The sequence below is a fragment of the Puma concolor genome, chromosome A3 (genome assembly GCF_028749965.1).
Source record: "Puma concolor isolate L17-30 chromosome A3, mPumCon1.1.hap2, whole genome shotgun sequence".
Classification (NCBI taxonomy): Eukaryota; Metazoa; Chordata; class Mammalia; order Carnivora; family Felidae; genus Puma; species Puma concolor.
This window is the reverse complement of record NC_141669.1, coordinates 140,710,677-140,733,716: the sequence shown is the minus strand read 5'-3', so window position 1 is coordinate 140,733,716 and position 23,040 is coordinate 140,710,677. Positions and strand designations below refer to the sequence as shown.

The 23,040-nt window shown below is 62.4% G+C and overlaps 1 protein-coding gene across 1 annotated transcript; it reads left to right on the top strand.

Moving 5' to 3' along the window:
• The first annotated feature begins 5,951 nt into the window (after nucleotides 1-5,951).
• HELZ2 (helicase with zinc finger 2) lies at nucleotides 5,952-21,456 on the top strand. The gene is made up of 20 exons (XM_086702716.1): nucleotides 5,952-6,065; nucleotides 7,093-8,193; nucleotides 8,459-8,642; nucleotides 8,719-8,826; nucleotides 9,190-9,710; nucleotides 9,805-10,446; nucleotides 11,534-12,317; nucleotides 12,610-12,685; nucleotides 12,770-16,556; nucleotides 16,714-16,820; nucleotides 16,909-17,040; nucleotides 17,126-17,287; nucleotides 17,369-17,516; nucleotides 17,624-17,740; nucleotides 17,846-18,038; nucleotides 18,202-18,336; nucleotides 18,540-18,758; nucleotides 18,895-19,051; nucleotides 19,167-19,334; nucleotides 19,695-21,456. The coding sequence occupies exons 2-20, from the start codon at nucleotides 7,175-7,177 to the stop codon at nucleotides 19,817-19,819; spliced, it is 8,784 nt and encodes a 2,927-aa protein (XP_086558842.1). The 5' UTR covers nucleotides 5,952-6,065; nucleotides 7,093-7,174; the 3' UTR covers nucleotides 19,820-21,456.
• Nucleotides 21,457-23,040: the final 1,584 nt, after the last annotated feature.

Sequence of the window (23,040 nt, the reverse complement as noted above, 5' to 3'; positions counted from 1 at the left end):
TCCTAAGAACACGTACTTTGTCAATCATTAAACCAGGAAACTTACACATCGCTGGTTCTCAGCCCACATTCACATTTTGTTAACCGTCTCATAATTCCATAGGTGCGGATATGGGTTCTTCGAACGGCCAGCTCTTCGTGGTCTCTCACGGCCTGGATGCTTCTGAGGAGGCATTTTGTCTGCGATGTTTCCTTGTGATTGGCGTGAGGTTTTGCGTTTGGGGCTGGAACCACAGGAAGGGGCGGTGTCCCTTCCTGCATGGCGCCCGGCGCCTGCTGTGCCTGGTCCCAAGGCCAGGAGAGGGCTCTCCACTGTAACTATAAGGCATCCCAGGGGAGACATTTGGAGACGATATGAATATCTGTTTAGGTTGTCACTGTCAAGGTTGCAAACATCATCCGTTTCCGAACTCGTCCCGCTGCATTTACCGGTTGGCGGAGCGGAGCAGAGTGTCGGAAGGTATGCTATGATGGTAGCAGGGACCTGGGAGCCAGGAGGCTGCTGTAGGCGTCGACGCTTTCTGGGGCGGCCTGGGTTTGGAGCTGCAGCATTTGCTGATGGCTGGAGGTGGAGTGGGAGGAGGGGTCCAGGGCGCCCGGGCACCTGGGAGGATGGGGTGCTCATTTCTTAAACCCGGGAGGCTTTTGGAGGAGCAGGGGAAAGTGTGGGCCCAGTGCAGTGTGACAGGCCTGCCTGACATGCAGGGGAAGAGGCTGGGGCTTGCTGTGTGGGTCTGGGTTTTGGAGATGAAATTGGCACCATCGACATCTGGATGGTCTGCAGGGCTGGAAGGGGAGAGGCTGTCATCCCGGCATGTGAGTGACCAGAGAGGATGGTTACTTCGCAAGAGCCCACGATTCAGTACCCAATGTGGTGCCTTTCACACTCTGCCTTTGTATTTGCTTAAGGAATATGCGCACTGAATCCAAACTCCAATGTCCAAAAAAGTAAAGGAAAAACGTAAGTCTCCCTCCTCTCCTGGCCATGCAGTTTACTTCTGATTTCTGTAACTGACTTTTGAACTTTGTATAGTTTTTAATTCTTTTCTTAAAAACTCAAGGTGCGTTGTGGTACACCTCACTTTTCTTCTCTAACACAGTATCTTGGAAAAAACTGCATTTCACGACATTTGAGATGCCTCCTCTTTTATGGCCTCAGAGTAGTTGGTGGCACAAGGGACGGGATGCTGGTGATGACGCGCACCGGGGCGCCCTCGGCCACTGTGATTAGACAGGAGGCTGCCACAGACGCCATGTGTAGACTTGGTTCTGCATACGTGCGTCCGTCAGCCTTTGGACGGATGTGTCCCGGCGCTTCTGGCCCGGTGCTGCCCGATTGCCACTGTGGTTCCAGTTCTGACACCCCCTCCCCGCCAGGGCAATGTCTGGGGACCTTGCTGATGGAGAGGTGGAAAATATTATATAGTTGGAACTTGCATTTCCTCAAAAGGAGGTTTCGTTACATTTAGAGCTTTTAGCTGTGATATGAAGTATAATTCTTTGTCAGTTTGTGTTTGGATTTTGACTCTTGTTTTCCCTTTGTTTTTTTTGTTTTTTTTGTTTTTTTTTTTTTTTTGTGGTTGAATGTGTTAATGGTGCGCTGGTAGATGGTTAACTACTGGTTCTCTGAGAAGGAAAAAAAAGCATTTGCTGATTTCCATGGCCGATTTCAAACCATCAACTAGAAGTCAGTGAACCACGTGGGAGGAGATGGGAGCACCGGCTACTTGGGTGGGTTTTCCTGAGAAAGGCCTTCCCACCACAAGACTGCTAACAAATAAACACATTCTTCCTCGGCTTCTTCTAGTGACTTTATGGCTGTTTTTTTTTTTGTTTGTTTGTTTTTGTTTTTGTTTTTCCTGTTTAAATCTTTGGTCCATTTGCCGTTTTATTTTTGGTGTAAGGTCTTGGGTAGAGAATCCCCCTGCCCTATTTTTGTTTCAAGATGCTAAGCAGTTGTCCTAACAGAATGGTTAGAAATCCAGCAGTTCTAACAGAACCTGGGTGGAGGGGAACCTCCTTTCCTGGGGACCCGACACACCGCCTTCCATCGTGTATGGAACCCTGTGCGCAAGTCAGCCGTCTTCTCGACTCTGTTCTGCTGCCTTGAGCCGCTTGTCCGCTCGCACTCCCGGAATACACTCCTAGTGGCTTTACAGCATGTTTTCATATCTGGTAGGGCTAGTATCCTCTCACTCGTTTTAAATTAATGTCTTCTCCACCCATTTATCTGATTACAGACACTGAGGTTGTTTCCACGTCTTGGCCATTGTGAATAGTGCTGCAGGGAGCACGCAAGTGCACATGGCTCTCGGAGACCCTGATTTCACTTCCTCCAGATTTATACCCACAAATCACCGGATCAGACGGTAGTTCTATTTTTAATTTTTTGAGGAACCTCCATACTGTTTTCCATCGTGGCTGCACCGGTTTACATTCCCACCAACAGTGCACAGGGTTCCCTTCTCTCCACATGCTCACTGACCGACACCTGTTATCTCTTGTCTTTTTGGTGTTCGCCATCCCAACAGGTGTGAGGTGTCTCCTGGTGCTTTTGATCTGTGTTTTCCCTGATGGTGAGTGATGCTGAGCATCTTTTCATGTGTCTGGTGCTCATTCGTATGTCATCTTTGCAAAAATGTCTATTCAGGTCCTCTGCCCATTTTTAAATTTGATTATTTCTTTATTTTTGCTATTGAGTTGTATGTGCTGCTTACAAATTTTGGATATTAGCCACTCATCGGATGTATGGTTTGTGGATATTTTTTGCATTCTGTACGCTGCCTTTTCAATGTGCTGATAGCGCCTTCGCGGAACAGAAGCTCTTTAGTCTGATGTGACCCCACTTGTTTGTTTAGTGCTCCCTGCCCGTACTTTCAGGGTCATATCCAAGAAATTTGTCAGGACAAATAGCAAGGCTCTTTCTCCCTGTTTTCTTTTTCTAGTAATTTTGTGGTTTTAGGTCTTACATTTAAGTCTTTGATCCACTTTGAGTTAATTTTTGCGAGTGGTGTAAGATAGGGCACCAGTGTCATTCTTTTGCACGTGGACGTCTGGTTTTCCCAGCACCATCCGTTGAAGAGACTGCGCCTATCCCCATTGTGTGTTCTTGGAACGCTTATAAAAAGTTAGTTGACCGTATCTGTGTGGGTTTACGTGTGGGCTCTCTGTTCTGTTTCTCTGGCCCGTGTGCCTTATTTCGGCCAGTACCATACTGTTTTGGTTACTATAGCTTTGTATGTAGAGCTTGAAACCAAGAAGTGTGATGCCTCCAGCTTTACTCTTTTTTCCCAGGGTTACTTTGGCTATTTGGGGTCTTCTGTGGTCCCAAATGAATTGTAGGATAGTTTTTTTCTATTTCTATGAAAAATGCCATTGAGATTTTGATTGGGATTACATTGGATCTGTAGATCGGTTTGGGTAGTATGGACATTTTCAGGACATCATTTCTTCGAATCCATGAGCATGGAATATCTTTCCATTTCTTGCGTGTGTCTTCTTCAATTTCTTTATCTATGTCTTACTGTTTTCAGCGTACAGGCCTTTCACCTCCTTTGTGAAATGTATTCCTAAATATTTCGTTATATTTGATGCTATTGTAAATGAGATTGCTTTATTTCTTGTTCAGATAGTTTGTTGTTAGCGTACAGACATACAACTGCTTTCTGTATGTTGATTTTGTATCCTGCAACTTCACTGCATTAATTTATTAGTGCTAGCAGGTTTTTTCAGTGGAGTCTTTAGGATTTTTTATATATAATATCATGTCATCTGCAAACATATGATTTTACTTCTTCCTTTCTGATATGGATGCCTTTTATCTCTCTTTCTTCTCTAATTGCTGCGCCTAGGACTTCCAGTGCTATGTTGGCTAGAAACGGTGACAGAAGGCATCCCTGTCTTGGTCCTGATCTTAGAAAAAAGGCTTTTAACTTTTCACCATTGAGTAGGATGTTAGCTGTGGGCTTGTCACATATGGTGTTCATTATGCCAGGAACATTCCTCCCATTCCCGGTTTGTTGAGCATTTTTATCATGAAAGGAGGCAGTGTTGGGTCACATGCAGAGAAGCATCTACTGAGACGACCATACGACTTTTATCCTTCCTTCCGTGAACGTGATGTATCACTTTTGTTGATTTGCTGATGTTGAACCATCTTGCCTCCCAGGGATAAATCCCGCTTGGTCATGGAGGATGATCCTTTTAATGTGCTGTTGAGTTTGGTTGGCTAATATTTTGGCGAGACTGTCTGCATCTATGTTCATCGGGACAGTTGGTCTTTAATTTTCTTTCATTGTGGTATCCATCCGGCTTTGGTACCGGGGTGGGTGTGGGTTCGTAACATGAGTTTGGGACTGTTTCCCTTCTTCAGTTTTTATGACTCCTTCTTTGGCATAATCCTCCCTCCTCTTCTTGCTTGTTTGTGTTATGCTTTCCTTAATGAGTTAAAACGAGCACGTCTACCCCTGATTCTTCCTCGTACGTTTACTGAGATGGTATTAAATCCATACATAAGTTTAGGAAGGATTAATGTCTTTATGCAATGTTAAGTCCCTCATCCAAGAATGTGGTATTCTGGTCCAGTTTCTACGGTGTCTGTTGGGAACGTTTCAGTTTTCCTGCGTGTTTCTTGTTAAGCTCATCCCTGGGCCTTTTGTTGCCATTGCTTATGGAATATCTCCTCTATTTTGTCCTCTGACTTGACGCTTGTGTATCTCAAGTCTTCTGGTGTGATTGCTAACGGTGCAGCCGGCCGACTTCCTGACTGGCCGCTCCCAACACAGCTCTATGGAGCTGACCTTGGCTCCATAGAGGTGGGTTTCACTGAGGAACAATATTGCTGTATCAGGTCTCCATTGCTGTGTGAGGGATCACCCCCAGACTTTGTGACCTAAAACAACATTAAACGTCGGTTAGCTCGTGGCTGGAAGTGGCTTAGCTGGTGGCTCACGCATGGGGGCTCTCACGAGGCTGCACTCACCTGGAGGGTCTCCTCGCGGGGTGACTCACACACGTTCCCAACTACCGGTCCGGGTTGGGCGGGTGGCCTCCGTCCTTCTTGGCATGGGACTCTCCACAGGCCGCTGCTTGAGTGCCCCCACACCGTGGAGGTTGGCTTCCCCCACGGTCGGCCGGAGAGCGGGGAGGAAGCACCGTGTACTGTGACGCGGCCTCAGTCGTCACACTGCTGCCATGGTTTAGCTCTCTTCATTGTTCAAGGAGACTCTACAGGGATATGAATCTAGGAAGCAAGGGTCCTTGGGGTCACGTCAGGTAATGGTGGGGGGATCGGGTGCTTTGTTAGCTGCTAGCTGCTGAACCTCAGCCAGTGACCACGGTGCCTGTTTCCTCAAGGGAGACCTGTTTCCCTCAAGGGAAAGTTGGGGGGTCAAATGCGATTAAGCTGCAAAATTCTCCTGACGCTTCCTGCGTCTAGAAGGGGGAAGCTCTCCCTCGGTCCTGGTGCTGGCATGGGCCAAACATGTCCTGAGTATTTTAAGGGGCTGGAGAGAACTCCAGAGTCATCACCAGGTAAGAAGGCAGGTCCCCTCTAACCTAGACTGGATGGAGCCTTTTAGGAAAGGGTCACTGCCCCAGCCCTCAGCCCTCTCCCTGCAGGTGCGCTGTGGCTCAGGTCTCTGCTGCCGGGGTCAGTCAGCGGCCACCCACCCGGGGTTCTTGGGACCACCTTCCCCCTTTGCTCTGATTTCTCGTTTTCTGGTTTACTCCACCCGCCCTCCCGCTCCCCGCCCCAGGGGACGGACGGCTTGCCAACCTCGGAGGATCCCATCCTCCCCGAGGCCCAGGCGCCGCGCGGGTGGGCGGGTCTGTGCGCTCCCGACACTGGGACGCGAGGCGGGGGTCGCAGCCGCTCCGGGGCCCCACGGGGGGCGGGGAGACGAGCTGTCACTTGAGGGCGGTGCCGGGGGCGGGGTGGGGGGCGGTGAGGTAATTTCCGCGATGGGGCGTCAGCGCTTTGAGTCACCCTGGGGGCAGAATCGAAAGTGATCGCTTGGCGGGGCGGGGACGGTGCACCGGGCTGCGGGGAAGACAGGATCGCGGAGGGTGAGCGGGGGCCGGGAAGGTGAGCGGGGGGCTGGGGGCCGGGCCTGGGGTTTCCCCCGCCAGGTGGCGGCTGCCCAGTGCCCTCCAGGCTCCGGCTTTTGTGGGATCCCCGTGCGAGAGGGAGAGGAGGGGAGGCCGCACCCCGCCCGAGGGGGTGCTGGGGTGGTGAGGTGGTGGGGGGACCCAGAAGCTACCTCTGAGCCCCCAGCTCTGAGAAGCCGCGACACTGGCCGCCTGGGGAGGGGCCGTGATCTCCGGACCCCTTTAGGTCCTCCTATTTCTGAATATCCACCTGGTTCTGGGTTCTCACCCTGGTCCCTCTGGAGGTGGACTCAAGACTCACTTTGGAGTGGGGTGGGTTCTCCCGCTCAAGGCTGGGGCTGCAATCATTTCCCTTTAAAACGTCTTTGTGTTGTCCTCAAAGTTTCCTGTGAAAGTTCTAGATCCTGGGCATCCCTGTTTCCTCTGGAGGGAAATGTGCCGTCCTGTCCTGTCCTGTCTGGCAGCGCCGGCCTCTGAAAGGTTCTGCCTGCCTCCGCCCCTGCCCCCACGGGGAGGAGCCCGGTCTCCCCTTGTAGGCAGGTGCAGGGTGCACCATCTCACAGAACAGGGAGGTGCTGTGTTCAGATGAGTCAGTGCTCCAGGAGCGAGCGTTTCAATACAAGGGCCCTCGCGGGAGGCTGCCGGGGAGCCCCAAGCCCCCAGGGGCCTCCAGAGCCTCTGCCAGCCTGCAGGGCTCCTGTCGCCGGGGCAACCTCCCTCCCACTCGCCGGCCAGCTGGCTCCTTTTGAGCAGGGCCCAGAGACCTTTCAGAAGGGGAGGGGTCTTGGTTGGGCCAAGGTCAATGGGGCCCAGCTCCTTGGACCTACCAGCCCTCTCCTCCCATCTGGGGGATGGGGTTCTCCCTGCTTCTGTTTCCTCTGCCCCTGCCTGACGGAGAGGCACAGTGTGTCTGAGCCCCGACCTGGGCCCACGTGGACCTCCTGGCCTCGGGACCCGACCTTGCTCCCTGCTGCTCCCATTCCAGACTCGTCCTCATGAGCGAACAGCCCCAGACCGCCGGCTGAACCCGTGAGCCTCGGACGCCACTCCACAGAGCCAGGCCAGAGATGGCGTCCCCGGGGTCTGGCCCACCACCCAGCAGCTCGGCGGCCGCCAAGGAGCTGTCCCTGGCCAGGCTGTGCGCCCAACTGGACCTGTGTCTGGGCTGCTCCCAGTGCACTCAGCGGCTCAACGAGAGCACCTACCTCCTGCGCAGGGTAGAGCACAGCTGTCGCCACGAGATCCTGCTGGCCCGCTTCAAGCGAGCCACCAAGAAGCACGTCTGGCGCAAGGTGGACCGCCGGCCCAGCTTCCCGCGGCCTGCCCGCTACGAAGTGTGCCGCTACTACAGCCCGGGGCTGGGCTGCCGGCGCCACCGCCACCAGTGCACGTTCGCCCGGAGCCCGGAGGAGGCGCTGGTCTGGACCTTCGAGCGCGAGCACGACGTCCGGCGTCTGTGGCTCAAGTGCGAGGTGCAGGGCAGCGGGGCCCAGGGCGACCCGCGCAGCCCGGCCGACGCCATCCGTGCCGAGTACGGCGGCCGCTTCCAGCTGCTCTGTGCCCACTGCTTCCAAGGCTGCCCGCCACGCCTCTGCCCCGTGGACCCCCAGGGGCGGTGCCCCCAGCACGGAGCCTGCCCTTCGCTCCTGACCCACGTGAGCACCGAGGGCCGCCGCAGGCAGCAGGTGGTGGAGGTGCGGCCGCAGCCCCAGTACGGCCAGCCCCTGGCCTACTGCAGGTTTGTGGGGCGCGGGCGGCCCTGCCGGCACGGGGCGGCCCGCTGCCAGTACGCACACAGCGCCGTGGAGATGGCCGTGTGGGAGGCAGAGCAGCTGGACGGGCTCCAGAGGCGGGACCTGCTCTCGACCCCCGGCCCCGGCAGGGAGGAGCACACGGCTCCCCACCGCCAGCCCCCCGGAGCCAAGCTGTACTGCCGCGCCTGCCTGGTCACCTGCGGCTCCCAGGAGGCCTTTGAGAACCACTGCTCATCCCTGGAGCACGCGTGGATGGTGGCCTTGGACCCAGCCGTGCCCTGGAAACACCGCAGCCCGCCTGCCGGGCTCTCCGAGTTTGAGCTCTGCCCGAAGTAAGGACCGTGCGGTAGGGGATGAACCTTCGACCGAAACCAGGGGGTTCCTGTCCCCTCTGTGTTCCCTACCGGCCGACCCCCACCCCGGCCTCTGAGGCGTGGCTAAGGCGGGCCCATTCAGGCCTCTTCTCGTGGGCACGGGATGGAGGAGGTCCCCGTTCCTCCCCTAGCCCTGCCCCCAGGTGCCCCTCCCCCACCTCCAGGCCAGGATCTGGCGGCCAGGGCTCACCCCGCCTCTGCTTGCTGACCTCCCCTTTCCCAGATCCGGCCTCTGTGAGTACGGGGACATCTGCACCAAGGCGCATTCAGACCAGGAGCTGCAGGAGTGGATCCAGCGGGCACGGAACGTGGAGCTGCGGGAGCAGGCCGCGTGGCAGGAGGGGCTGGTGCCTTACCAGGCGCGGCTGCTAGCCGAGTACCAGCACAGCAGCAGTGAGGTCCTCGTGGTAAGTGGGGCCTCGTGAGCGGGTGGGGCTCGTTGGGGCCAGAACGACCTGCCCACAGCCGGGCTTCTCCGTGCAGCTGGCCGGGACCGTGGACGGCGTGTTCATCACCTGCAGCCAGCCCTTGGTGCATCAGGCCCACGAGAAGAAAACGCAGCACAGCTGGATGTTCGACGTCCGCTCTGAGGTGAGGGGTCGGGGGTTTGGGGTCTGAGCTGCCGCCTCGGAGATCTCGCCCGTGTCTGTGATCTGGAGCACGAGCCTCAGCCGCTTGGGCCGAGCCCCGTGAGGGTTTTTTGGTGGGGTGTCCGGCACAGAGAGCGAGGACCAGGCCGGTTACCACCTGCGCCCTGAGCATCCTGTGCTGCACCATTACCTTGCTCGGCATCCGTGGGGGGCCGCCTGGGCCAGCTCGGTGACCCACTTGCAGAGGGGAACCCCGAGGTTCGGACGGGCCGAGCACCCCTCTGGGAGCATAGCAGGGTGGACTCTGGTCTCTGACCGCTGGGTGGGGTCCAGGGGCCACCTTGCCATCGAGTCCCTCCCCCAGGAGCCCCTGCTGCACGTGGCGCTGCTCAAGCAGGAGCTGGGAGCAGACTTCTCGCTGGTGGCGCCCTGCCTCCCGCCGGGCCGGCTCTACGCACGGGGCGAGCGCTTCCGCGTGCCGGCGGCCTCGCCGGCCAGGTTCCAGGTGGAGGTACGCGTGCAGAGCACCTCCTTCGGCTCCTTCGAGCAGTGGGTAGTCTTCGACTTTGGCCGCAGGCCGGCGCTGCTGCGGAAGCTGGTGCTGCAGCTGGGCCAGGCGCAGGGCCCGGGGCTCCGGGGGGAGCCGGCACGCGGCCGCCCCGAGGAGCTGCAGCGCTGGCACGGAGGCAGCCGCCACGTGGTGCCTGGCGTGGAGCGGACTGCCGAGCAGGTGGCCCTGCTGGCCAAGTACAAGGTGCCTGACCTGGCCCTCGACTTCAGCCCCGGCGGCCTGGCCCCAGGTCCCATCTCCTGCACCAACTACCGGCAGAGGATGCACCAGTTTCTCTACGAGGAGGAAGCCGTTCGGCAAGAGCTGGTGGCCAAGTGAGTGTGGGCCGGTGGGCGGGCGGGCGGTGGCGCCGGGGCGTCGACCGCAGAGCCGTGGCCCCGGCCGGCTGACCCCTGTCCTGCCCGCCAGGCTGAACTTCCGGGGCCCGGTGCCCCTGAGGACAGTACTGGAGACGCCGGCCCTGGGCATGGTCTTCCCGCCGCCTGGGGCCCTCTACGCCGAGGTGCCCACGCCCTCCCCTCTGACGCCAGACACAGACCGGGGCTTTCTGCTGAGCCGGGCGGTCCGCACCGCCCTGGTGGCCCCCGTGCCCGCCCCTGACGACACGGTGTTCGAAGCGCGGCTGGAGGCCCAGGCCGGCTCGGAGAGGGCGCTGTGGCTGCTGCTGCCGGCCCGCTGCTGCGCGGCCCTGGGTCTGCAGCCCGACACCAGCCCCGTCCTGGAGGTGCAGTTCCAGGTCGACCCGCTGACCTTCCGCTTCTGGCACCAGGCGGTGGACGCGCTGCCTGAGGAGCGCCTGGTGGTGCCCCACCTGCCGGCCTGCGAGCTGCCGCGCCCCCTGCCCGCCCTGCCCGTGCTGCGCGGCAACCAGAAGCAGAAGTTGGCGGTGGCGTTCATTGCGGGCAGCAGCCCCAGGGGCGAGCGGCCCGTCGCCCCGCTGCTGCTCTACGGCCCTTTCGGCACCGGCAAGACCTACACGCTGGCCGTGGCCTCCCTGGAGGTCATCCGGCAGCCGCACACCAAGGTGCTCATCTGCACGCACACCAACAGGTGAGCCCGGAGCCACCCCTGGGGCCTGCCCGCCACCTGCTTCCTGGGCTGGGGGGCGAGGGCACCGCTGTGGGGGTGTCGCTGCAGGAGAAGGGGAGCCCGGGTTCTCAGGTTCCCTGGAGGTCTGGGCAGCTGGTTCCAGAGGAGACCTGCCGGGATTGCCTGGCGGAGCTTCCTCCCCTGGCTGCTCCGCGCATGCTGGGGGGAGGGGGGCGGGGGGGAGCCCGGCGCAGCCCTTGGGCTGCGTCAGGGTCACTCTGATCCCTGGGACTCTCCCTGATAGCTGACTGGTCCTGGGCCGAAAGGGACAGGGGACGTTTGCGCTTCAGGCCCAGCACAGGGTGCCCCGGGGGTCAGGGTCTGCTGTATGGGGGAGGGGCGGGCGCCTCCACAAAGGCCCCGAGCCAGAGAGAGCAGCGGGTAGGGGGTCCGGCATGGCCCATCTGGCACTTCCCCGGGGAGAGGGGGGCTCTGCTGTGGTCTTTCAGAGAAACACAGACTCTTGTCTCAGCTGTGATGGTCTCCCGCGGTCAGTATGGTTTTCTTAGCTCCCAACACTTCCTGCTGCTTGGGCAGAGCCCTCCCCCCCCACCACTCCTCCCCGGGGTGGGCCTGGGGGTCCCTGGGTCTCTGAGATGCCCCAGGGCTGTGATGCGTCCCCAGGACGCGCTGGCCTCAGGGCCCCTTCCAGCCACGCCCAACCTTACTGCTCACCCACTGACAGCCAACTGGGAGCTGAGCTCAGGGCCAGCCGCAGCCTCTGGCCACCCTGGGCTGCCTCGGGCAGTTGGCCCGGCTGTTCCCTTCCTGCCTCTCTGCACGGCCAGCTCTTTCACCACCCCCCCCCCCCCCAGGAAGCCCTCCCTGACCACCTAGACCCTCTGTGCCGTTGCCGTCTCCCCTCGTCCGGCTCTGACCTTCCCTGTCTCTCTGTCTGTCTGTCCCCTCCACTGACGTTTACGCTCCGTGGGGGCAGGACACAGGTCTGTCTGCCTCTCTTGAATTCCTGGCATCCGGGCTGGGCTGGGCTCACTGTAGGTGTCTTAGCGGACGGCGGCTGAGGCCCCGTGGGCCCTTCTCCCCTCAGTGCGGCCGACATCTACATCGAGGAGCATTTCCATGGCCACGTCAGCAGCGGCCACCCTGAGGCCACCCCGCTGCGGGTGATGTACACGGACCGCCCGCCCAGCCAGACGGACGCGGCCACGCTGCGGTACTGCTGCCTGACGGAGGACGGCCGGGCCTTCCGCCTCCCAACGCGGGCGGAGCTGGAGAGGCACCGCATCGTCATCACCACCACCTCCCAGGCCCGCGAGCTCAGGGTGCCTGCCGGCTTCTTCTCGCACATCCTCATCGACGAGGCCGCCCAGATGCTGGAGTGCGAGGCCCTCACCCCGCTGCGCTACGCCACGGCCCGCACCCGCGTGGTGCTGGCCGGCGACCATATGCAGGTCGCGCCCAAGCTCTTCAGCGTGGCCCCGGGCCAGGCGGCCGGGCACACGCTGCTGTGCCGCCTCTTCCAGCACTACCAGCAGGAGGCGCACGAGGTGGCCCGGCGCAGCCGCGTCATCTTCCACCAGAACTACCGCAGCACCGAGGCCATCCTCAGCTTCGTCTCGCGTCACTTCTACGTGGCCAAGGGCAGCCCCATCCACGCCAGTGGCAAGGTTCCTCGCCACCCCCGGCACTACCCGCTCGCGTTCTGCCACGTGGCGGGCAACCCTGAGCGTGACGTGTCAAGGACGTCCTGGCTCAACACAGCCGAGATTGCCCAGGTCATCGCCAAGGTGCAGGAGATCTATGCCTCCTGGCCCCACTGCTGGGGCCGCCGGGAGCAGAGGCACATCTGTGTGGTGTCCCACGGCGCCCAGGTAAGCCCCGGCCACCGGGACAGCCCCCCTTCCCCACTCCCGTCAGAGCAGCTCAGAGGAGGGGGGGGTCCCTGTGTGGTCTGGGGGACCCGTGCGCCCCCGCCCCGGTGGGCCTTCTCAGCCTCTGCGAGGGTGGCTGTGGACTTAATCTTCCAGACACCATGTGATTGGTGCCAGGGCCGGGCGGCTCGAGGGCACCAGGGTGCGGGGGCCAGTGTCCCACCCTTGCCGGGGACCCTCACTGCACACAGAGCGCTCACCCGGGCCTGCTGCTCCGGCCGTGTGTCTCCAGGTGAGCGCGCTAAGGCAGGAGCTGAGGAAGAGGGACTTGGGCCAGGTGTCCGTGGGCAGCTTCGAGGTCCTGCCAGGTGGGTGCTGGGTGCTGGGGGCGGGGAGGGCAGGGCGGGGGGCCCCCTCGAGCCCGGCCCGGCCTGACGGCACCCCCCCCTCAGGGCGCGAGTTCCGGGTGGTGGTGCTGAGCACCGTGCACAGCCCGCACAGCCTGCGGAGCCCCGAGGCCCCTGCCCTGGGCTTCTTCACGGACGCCCGCGTGCTCAACACCGTCATGACCCGCGCCCAGTCCCAGCTGGTGGCTGTGGGTGACGCCGTGGCCCTCTGCTCCTTCGGGGCCTGCAGCAAGTTGTGGAAGAGCTTCATCTGTGAGTGTGTGAAGCATCGCAGCGTCTGCCCCGAGGGCCTGTCGCTGGGGCACATCGAGCAGGCCGTGGTCCACAGGCGGCACTGGGCCCTCGGAGCAGAGCCAATGCTGGCAGCTGTGGCGCAGGGCACTGTCCCCCAGGAGGGGGCAGCCGAGGGCCCAGCTACAGCGCGCACAGCCGTGGAAAAGGTGGAGCCGGGGGCGGTGGCCCAAGGTGGTACCTTCCTGCCCGGGACCACGGCGGCGGGAGACACGGCCACACAGGCGGCAGAGGCTGGGGATACAGCGTCGGGGTCTGTGGCCGGGGGGCGCCCAGCAGCGGGGGACACGGAGGTGGAGGACACGACATCAGCAGAGAGCTCAGCGAGGGGCGACGTGGCCCCTGGGGATGCGGGAGCAGGGCTGATGGCCACGGAAGGCAGGGACCCCGAGGACCCTGAGGACTCCGAGTCCGACTTCTGGCCTGACAGCGAGCTCAACGCCGATGACTCCATCCTGCAGGAGCTCCTGGACGAAGGGCGGAACGTGATGGTGACCGTCCGGGAAGATGGGCTTCTGGACACTGTGGCCGGGTCCGAGTCCCCGCACCAGGCCTGGGGGTACACGAACCTTCCGCGGGCCAAGCTGCGGAAGCTTCTCCGCTCGCAGCCCGAGCTGTACCGCCACTGTGCCTTCGTGCAGGAGACCTTTGAGCGGGCGACGGCCGTCCCGCTGGACGGTGTGGACCCCGGCCCCATCCAGGTCAGGGGCCGCTTGCGCTGTGGGATGGCCTTCAGCGGGGACGAGGTGCTGGTGGAGGTCCTGGGCGGAGACAGAGGCACCTCGGGGAGGCTGCAGGGCCGCGTGGTGGGCGTGCTGAAGAGGAAGCACCGGGAGCTGGTGTTCGTGTGCCGCATGGACGAGTGGGACCCCCGCATCATGACCCCCATCGACGGCTCCGTGACGAAGATCTTCGTGGCCGAGCTGAAAGACCCCCTGCGGGTGCCCATCCACCGCGTCCTGCAGGGCCGCGTGCAGCGCGTGGGGCACGAGCGGCTCACTGCCGAGGCGCGGGGCAGCCGGCTCTTCCGCGTGCGCATCGTCCTGTGGCGGCAGCGTTTCTATTACCCGCTGGGCATCGTCCTGGAGGTGCTGCCCGAGGCCAGCACCTGGGAGCGGGGCCTCCGCGTCCTGGACCTGGAGCACGGCCTGGGGGAGCCCTCGCCAGAGCCGGCCTCCACCTGCAGGGCCTCGAAGAAGCACCGGGCACCCGGCCGCCGGGAGGACTGCCGCGGCTTCCTGACCTTCACCGTGGACCCCCAGGGCGCCCGCTACCTGGATGACGCCCTCAGCGTCCGAGATCTGGGCCCCAGGTACGAGGTGGCCGTGCACATCGCTGACGTGGCCAGCTCTGTCCCCAGGGACGGGGCTCTGGACGTGGAGGCCCGCAGGCGGGGCACCGCGTTCTATGCCCCCGACCGGGAGCCAGTGCCCATGCTGCCCGACAGCCTCTGCCAGGATGTGCTCAGCCTCCTGCCGGGCCAGGACCGCTTGGCCATCTCCCTCTTCCTCACCGTTGAGAAGGGCAGCGACCAGCTCAAAAGCCTGCGCTTCGCGCCCTCCGTGATCCGCTCTGACCGCCAGCTGTCGTACGAGGAGGCCGAGCGCGCCATCAAGAGGCACCCGGGTGCGGGCCGGGAGCTGCCCGCCCAGCTGGACTCCGTGGACGCCTGCGTCGCGGCCGCGTGCCACTTGTCCCGGGTGCTGCGCCGGCACCGCCTGCAGACGGACTCCCACTACGAGCAGCCGACCGAGGACTGCGCGCTGGGCTTCCGTGCGGCCCACGTCATGGTCAAAGAGTACATGATCCAGTTCAACAGCCTGGTGGCCGAGCTCCTGGTGAGCAGCGAGCGCACGCGGACGGTCACGCCGCTGCGCTGGCAGCCCGCGCCCAGTGACCGCCAGCTCGCGGCGCTGCGCGAGAAGCACGGGCAGCTGGTGCCCCTGTCGCTGCACCTCCGCCACCACCTGGGGGGCTGCGGCCCCCCCCCGCCGCGGCTCTACCTCCTGGCCTCCCTGTGGAGGCACATCCAGCTCGCAGCCCGCGCCCACGACGGTGACCGCCTGACGGACCTCGTCACCACGGACGACATGCACCCGCCTCTGGCGCCCGTGGGCCTCGACCTCCGCAAGGCGCTGGGCCGCTCCGTGTTCGGCCGCTCCGGCGAGGGCGGACGGCCGGTGGCCGGCCACTACGCGCTGCAGGTGGACTGCTACACGTGGGCCACCTCCCCCATCCGCAGGTACCTGGACGTGGTGCTGCAGCGGCTGATCCTGCTGGCGCTGGGCCACGGCGGCTCCGCCTACTCCGCCCGGGACATCGGCGGGCTGTGCCACGAGTTCGGCTACCAGCACGGGCGCGCCCAGAGCTACCAGCGCCGGGCCCGGAGCCTGCACCTGGCGGTACAGCTCAAGACCCAGTCGCGCAGCAAGCTGGGCTTCGTGGTGGACCTGGAGGCGGGCGCCCGCTGCTTCAAGCTGCTCTTCCCAGCCAACCGCGAGACCCTGCCCGACCCCTGCCCTATCTCCTACCGCGCCCTGCAGCTGGCCGAGCACCCCTGCTGCCTGGCGAGGCGGCCGGGCCTGCGGCTTTCGTGGCGGCGCCGCGTCTACTCGGTGCAGGAGGGCAGGCCGTGCTCCCCGCCGCCCGGCACCCTGCTGGACCCGCACACCCGGCCTGTGGACGCCGACCTGTGGCAACGGCTGCTGCGGCTGGTGGAGGAGCAGCGGTGGCCCCAGGCGGCCGCCCTGGTGCAGGAGCGAGGTGCGGCGGAGCCCCAGCGGCGGGAGCTGGGGCGGGTGCGGCGGAGCCACTGTGGCCACTTTGTGGAGGTGGCCCGGGAGCTGGGCGCGGGGGACACGCTGCAGGTGCAGCTCAGCGCCACCCTGCAGCGCGGGTTCCTGGCACCGACCCTGCAGCTGTGGACCGTGGCCCCCGGCCTCACCCTCTGCCTGGAGCATGTGGAGAGGCCAGGCGACTGCTTCTCCGGCCAGATGCCCCAGGCGGGGCGGGACCGGTGTTCGGACGTGGACGAGCACTGCCGCGTGTGGGGGCCCTTCTGCTCCCTGGAGGCGGCCACCAGCGCGGTCTCGGAGAATGACTCAGTCACGCTGCAGCACGTGCGCATATCCTGGGAGCGCACGGCGCAGGGGCGGCTGCGGGGCGCCTTCTGCCTGGAAACCTCCTTCCTCAGCGAGCACTGTGCCGACCTCAGCTTCAGGCACTGCTACCTGTGCGTCCGGCTCGAGGGGCTGCCGGCTGGGGCCGGTGCTGGACCCGGCCAGCCTCCCCCGGCCGCCCCGTCCTCCAGGCCCAGCAGCCTCGGGCCCTTCCTGAGCATCGACCCCGACACGTACACGTGGGTGGCCCACGGGCTGACGGAAGACTGGGACCTGAGAGAGAGCCAGGCGGACCGGCAGGAGATCCCCAAGCAGGTGCACTTCTCCGTCCAGCACATGGCCATGGAGAAGGTTCCCGAAGAGGTGCTGAGGCCTGGCACCCCATTCACCGTCGAGGTGCTGCCCAAGCAGCTTCCTGACATGTGAGTGGCCTCCACAGGGAGAGGCCGGTGGGTGGGGTGGGTGGAGAACACTCTGGGTTCCCTCGGCTGGTAGGGCGTAGCTGGTGGGGCTGCGGCCCCTCCCCAGGGGGGGCCCGTGGAGGTTCTGGTGTCCACCCTCATTGCCACCTGCCCCCAGCCGCAAGGAAGAAGCCGTGTGTGGGCTGAAGGACGCGTCCCCGCTGGTCATCAGCATTGCCCTGGGCCAGCCCATCCCTCCGCACTGCCAGCAGACCCTCTGCCGGGGTAGGTCCCTCCGGCTTCCCCCATGTCCCTTCGTCGTGCCTGAGCCCTGCCCTGGGCCCCTGCTCAGGGAGGCCTGGCCCTTCTTTAGGGACCTACGGCAGGCTCCTGGAGAAACAGACGTTCGACCTCCCCGGAGGCCGCCACACGCTGAACCCCAGCCAGAATGGAGCCATCAGGGAGGCTCTGAAGAAGCAGTTCACTGTGATCCAGGGCCCTCCAGGTGGGGCTCACGCTGGTGGAGGTGCTGCTTCCGGCTGCCCGGGGCGGGCCCGGGGGACCCTGTTCATGGTGCCCTCTGCCCGCAGGCGCAGGGAAGACGGTGGTGGGCTTCCACATTGTGTTCTGGTTTCACAAGTCAAACGAGGAGCAGGTGGGGGCCTGTGCCCCCCCCAGTGAGGAGAAGCAGCCGGGGGGGCCCTGCATCTTGTACTGCGGCCCCTCCAACAAGTCGGTGGACGTCCTGGCAGGTGCGCTGGGCTGGTGGTGTGGGGGCTCTGCCTGGGGGTGCTGGCCCCGGGGGACGGTCCCTCATGCCCCGCTGCCCCCAGGACTGCTCCTGAGCAGGAGAACGGAGCTGAAGCCCCTTCGAGTGTACAGTGAGCAGGCGGAGGCTGCGGACTTCCCGATGCCGGGTGTGGGCGGCAGGGGTCTGCCCAAGAAGAGCCCTCGGGAGGGCAGTCCCAACCAGACGCTCAGGTGCGGTCTCTCCACCGTCTGCCTGTGGGTGGAGGCGAAAGGCCCCACCGTCCTGTCTCGGACAGGGGTTAACGCGGGGCTTCACAGATGTCCCCCCCGCACCCCAGGAGCATCACCCTGCACCACAGGATCCGGCAGGCTTCCAACCCCTATGCACCAGACATCAGGGCGCTTGACGCCCGGCTGCAGAAAGGGGAGATCTTTTCCAAGGAGGATCTCAGCTGGTAAGCAGTTAGGGGCGTGGGGTTTGTCCTCTGCCGTGGAGGTGGCAGAGGGAGGGGGGAGGGGGAAACGGTGTCCCCGGATGACCACACGGTGACCGCACGCAGGTACAGGAATGTCCTGGGGAAGGCACGGAAGTTCGAGCTGGACCGGCACACAGTCATCCTGTGCACGTGCTCATGTGCGGCCCTGGCCAGCCTCAAGAAGCTCAACGTCCGGCAGATCCTTATCGATGAGGCCGGCATGGCCACAGAGCCCGAGACCCTCATCCCGCTGGTGAAGTTCTCGAAGGCTGAGAAGGTGAGTGAGGTGGGCGGGGAGCCGGAAGCCCCAGGCAGGCGTCCCTGGCGTGGTCTTTCGCCTAAGAGGGCAACACCGCAGGCAGGGCCGAGTGGCAGCGGCCACGGAGCTGGGTACCTCTGGGTCTGGGGGGTGTCAGGACCACACCTGCCTGTCCCTCCAGGTGGTTCTTCTCGGGGACCACAAGCAGCTGCGGCCTGTGGTCAAGAACGAGCAGCTGCAAAATCTGGGGCTGGACCGATCTCTCTTCGAGAGGTACCACACGGAGGCCTACATGTTGGACACACAGTACCGCATGGTAAGCCCGTCCCAGCCTCTGCCCCTCCCGCCCAAGATGTGACCCGAGGCCAGGGGTGCCACAGGTGCTGCTGCCCACACCCCTACCTCCTGTGTCCACCCTGGCCTTGTCCTGGGGCCACAGCAGGCCCCCCCGAGACCCCGGCCCTCGGCCCCAGGACAGGTGGACAGGAGACCTGCTCTGGCTTATGCCCTGCCTTGCAGCACGAGGGCATCTGTACCTTCCCGTCCATGGAGTTCTACAATGGGAAGCTGAAGACCTGGCAGGGCCTGAGGCGGCCACCCAGCGTCCTCGGCCACAGTGACAAGGAGAGCTGCCCTGTCATTTTTGGCCACGTGCAAGGCCATGAACAGAGCCTACTGGTGTCCACAGATGAAGGGAATGAAAACTCCAAGGCCAACCTGGAGGAGGTAACAGAGGTGGTGAGTGTCGGTGAGGCCTTTCCTGCTGCCCCTTGGTCACGGAGGGCTTCCTGGAGGAGGAGGCAGAGGAACCGAGGGAACAGGTGAGGCTCCGGTGCCCAGGGTTAGCTTCGACAACACCCTCTTGGTCCCTCAGGTCCGCATTGCCAAACAGATGACCCTGGGCAGGACAGTGGACCCCAAGGACATCGCAGTTCTCACTCCCTACAACGCTCAGGCTGCGGAGATCAGCAAGAGTCTCCTGCGGGAGGGTGTCGCTGGAGTGACTGTGTGCTCCATCTCCAAGAGCCAGGGTGAGGGTGGCTCTGGGGCAGGGGGCACGTGGGCCAGCGGGTCACGAGGGAGGATGCAAGCAGCATGGTCAGCGGCAGCTGACAGGGGCCTCAGCATGCCTGCCCAACTGCGCAGGAAGCGAGTGGCGCTACGTGCTGGTGAGCACGGTCCGCACGTGCCAGGAAAGTGACCTGGACCAGCGGCCGACTAAGAGCTGGCTTAAGAAGTTCCTGGGCTTTGTTGTGGACCCCAACCAAGTGAACGTGGCCATCACCCGGGCCCAAGAGGGGCTCTGCCTCATCGGTGGGACAGCTTGGCTGGCGGAGGGCTGGGGCGGGGCTCCCCCCTGGGGGTGCGGCTGCTTGGCTCGGGGTGGGGAGGGCGGGGGCGGGGCTCCTCCCTGGGGGCGTGGCTGCTTGGCTGAGGTGAGAGGGCTGGGGGGGGGGCTCCTCCCTGCGGGAGTGGCTGCTTGGCTGGGGATGGGGAGGGCTGGGGCGGGGCTCCTCCTGGGGGCGTGGCTTCTTGGGTGGGGTGGGGGGGCGGGGCGGGGGCGGGGCTCCTCCCTGGGTTGGGGGCGGGGTGGCTGCTTGGCTGGGGGAGGGGAGGACTGGGGCGGGACCGGGGTCTACCATGGACTCTTCTCCCCTCTCCCCACCCCTGCAGGAGACCACCGCCTCCTGCGTTGTTGCCCTCTCTGGCGTAGATTCCTGGACTTCTGCGAGGCCCAGCAGAGCCTTGTGCCCGCCAACCGGGTGCGAGTTCGGAAGAGGCCAGCCGTGTCTCCCTGAAGAGCCCTCTCCACCTGCCCACCGCTCTCAAGCTGCCAGGACTTGGAGGAAAAGACCGTGCCCTCTTCTGAGGGCTCCCTCGTCAGGCACCACTCAGGAGCATCCCGTGTGCCTTCGGTGGGCACTGTGGCCACCCCGCCTATCGGACTGGGTTTCTGAGGCCAACTTCGGAGCAATAATCTCCTTCTGGAGTCTTGGCCTCTCCCCAGGGCAGAGAGCAGGCCAGGCCCCACCATACCGATGTGCTGTGCGCCTGCACTGGGGAGGAAGAATCCCTCTCTCCCTACTGAGCCTTTCGTCTGGAAATCTGGTGACAGGGGACATCTCAGGGGTCAGGGGCTCGGGGAGGTCCTCTGGACCTTCTGGTGTTACTAGGAAGGCTTGGGGTCAGAAGGAAATCCTGCTGGGGCTACTTTTTGGTCTTTGAGCACCATCCCTGAGACACTGGGCGCTGGCTGTGGAGCTCAGCGTTTCCTTTTTTCCCTTTCTCACTTCCTTCTTTCCTTCCTTCCTTCCTTCCCTCTCTTTCTTTCCTTTCTTTCTTCTTTCTTTCTCTTTCTTTTTTTCTTTTTCTTTCCTTTCTTTCCTTCCTTCCTTTCTTCTTTCTTTCTCTTTTTTTCTTTCTTTCCTTTCTTCTTTCTTTCTTTCTTTTCTTCCTTCCTTTCTTTCTTTCCTTTCTTTTTTCCTTTCTTTATTCTTTCTTCTTTTTCTTTTTTTTCTTTCTTTCTCTTCCTCCCTTCCTTCCTTCCTTCCTTCCTTCCTTCCTTCCATCCTTCCTTTCCTTCTTTCTCTCTCTCTTTCTTTAAAGTAAGCTCCATGCCTAATGTGGGGCTTGAACTCGTGACCCTGAGAGTAAGAGTTGCCTGTTCTACCGAGTCAGCCAGGTGCCCCTATTTTCTATTTTTAAATAAACCAAAAACCAGTGTCTTTATTACTGGAACAAGGTCCTTCGCCCAAACGTAGGGCCAAGAGGCCTCCCTGGAAGAGAGGGCCTTTCCTCTGTCATCACTGCCCCACCTGACTGGGGCCCACAGCCCTGTGTCCTCTCAGGAGGAAGGGCAGAGCAGAACCAGATGCCCGCACAGCCCCGCCTATACCGGGCGGCACCCCTGTGGTGTGTGGGTGGGGGCTGGGACTGAGCGCCCCCTGGATGGGCAGCCATGTGCCTTCACCCTGAGCTTTCCTCCCCTTTACAACCTCAAGCCTGCTCCTGGTTCAGGGCCTTCAGGACAACCTGTGCTGCGAGTCTGTCTTTGCAAGGTTGAGGACCTTCACCTGCCTCTCAGGGTGTATTTATATCCTGCTTTTTCTGGAAACCTCTTGCCTCAATATCAGCCCTCACCTCGGGCCACCCCAGACCCCAGCACACCCCCCCCCCCCCCCCCCCGCCACCACTTCCACGGTCCCCACGGCCTGAGGGTTTGCTGCAAACAAGCCGCTTACTCTAGGAGGGGTGTGCCCTCTCTGTGGCCTTACTGAACCCTCTGCTGGCGGGGGAGGGGCGGGGGGAGGATGTGTCTATGCGTTCCGCGCTTTCTACAAATCCAATGTCTACATTCCAATTTTTATATCTTTTCTTTGGCTCTGTGTTATATGATTGAATAATAATTTTATTACAAAGACCACTCTGAAAGTTCTCCCTTCTGGGTGTTTGAGGTTTTATTGGGGGGCAAGGAGGGGTGGCCCCTCCTCTTAGGTCACAGGGTGGCTACCCAGTCTGTCAAGAGTCAGGAGCCCATTACAGCCAGATACCGGACAAGCGAGCTCGGAGAGGCTGGCGTCGCCACGTCACAGCTCTCGGCCTGCCGGGAGGGTGGGGGGTGGGGCGGGGGGCGGCTGACTTGGTGAGGGTGGGCTACAGCCCCAAGCTGTGTCCAGGCAATTTGGGCAGGGCCTGCCTACTGAACTCTGACCCCAAGCAGGGCTGGCTTCACAGTCCAAGTCCAGAGTCCCCGCGGCTGCCAGTCCTGCTGGAGTCCTGCAGGGTCCAGGCTCTGACCCTGGACCAACGCCCACCCCCTCCAGGCCAACTTGGGCTACTCAGGACTCGGCATGCTTGTGGCCGAGCCCCCAGAGCCACAGCACCGGCTGTGCGGAGGAAGGCACGCCAGGGCCCTGGCCTCCCTAGATGCCAGCATGGGTCTCGGCAGGGATTGGAAGTCACAGAGAATCAAAAAGAAAAGGAGTCTCTAAGGCCCGTGTGTTCACTGTGGGACTGCAGAGGGGCCACGCGGCCTTACCTGGAAAAGCAGCCATCCAGGCTCGGAGAAGTTTTCCTGGCTGGTGAAAAGCAGTTGAAAGGAGGACGGACGGGGCCCCGAGGCGGGAAGTCAGAACCTCTCAGCCTGGAGTCAGGGAGGGCTTCACAGAGGAGGGGGCGTTGACGACCCGAGGGCACGGGCAGCGGCGCCCAGAGGCAGCGTTCGCGAGCCCGGTGGCTGGTGGAGGGTCAGCCTCGTCCCAGGGAGAGTCGCGGTTTCGAGTTAGGGGCGATCTTGTTCGAGGCAGCGAACCCAGCGAGCCGGAGCTGAGAAAAAGCGCCTGGCCCTGTGTGCGGCCGTTCAAAGACTCGGGAACCCCAGGCCGGCGCGGTGCGGTCGTCTCAGAGCGGGCACCTGAGTGGGGCCGGCCTCTGTGTAGCTGCCTTCCTTGGTGAGGGCTGGAGGCACCCCCGACCCCAGCCTGCCTCATTCTCGGTGGGACGGTGTGACCCCGCACAAATCCTGATCTCTGATCCCTGCCCCGTCCGCTCTACCCTGTGCCCTGCCTCACCACACGCCATTTGCTAGGAGCACCCTGGCTCTGCCCGGAACACCCTCCAGCCCCCCACCCCCGGAAGCCTTGGGATGACCAGACCCTGAGGAACGTCCAGGAGTGTCCGCCCCATAGCCACATGATGTCACAGAGCGTGTGACAGTCTGACTTGAGCCCCTGGATGATGTGGGCCAGCACACCCATGCCGCAGCAGCACACAGTGGGTCAGCAACTGCGGACGCCTGGGAGGACCCACCCCACCTCTCAGAGAGCACGGCCTATGGCTGGGGGGCAGGTCCTGGGGCCTTTCCGACCCAGTGGGGGGCCTGCTCTGTCCAAACCTGCCTCTGTCCAAACCACTTCTCTGCCAGTGGAGGAGAGAGTCCTTCCTCCTGGTCACCCCGCCCTATGTTTTCAGAGGGCCCACTGTCCCAGTGACCACCACGGTACGCGGGCGGGCAGCTCAT

Bases quoted from the DNA above. Each gene is read 5' to 3' on its own strand.
- HELZ2 (XM_086702716.1), top strand. From the start codon at position 7,175: ATGGCGTCCCCGGGGTCTGGCCCACCACCCAGCAGCTCGGCGGCCGCC. The intron at 16,821-16,908 runs GTAGGTCCCTCC...GCCCTTCTTTAG, and splicing joins CCAGCAGACCCTCTGCCGGG to GGACCTACGGCAGGCTCCTG. The intron at 17,288-17,368 runs GTGCGCTGGGCT...CGCTGCCCCCAG, and splicing joins GTCGGTGGACGTCCTGGCAG to GACTGCTCCTGAGCAGGAGA.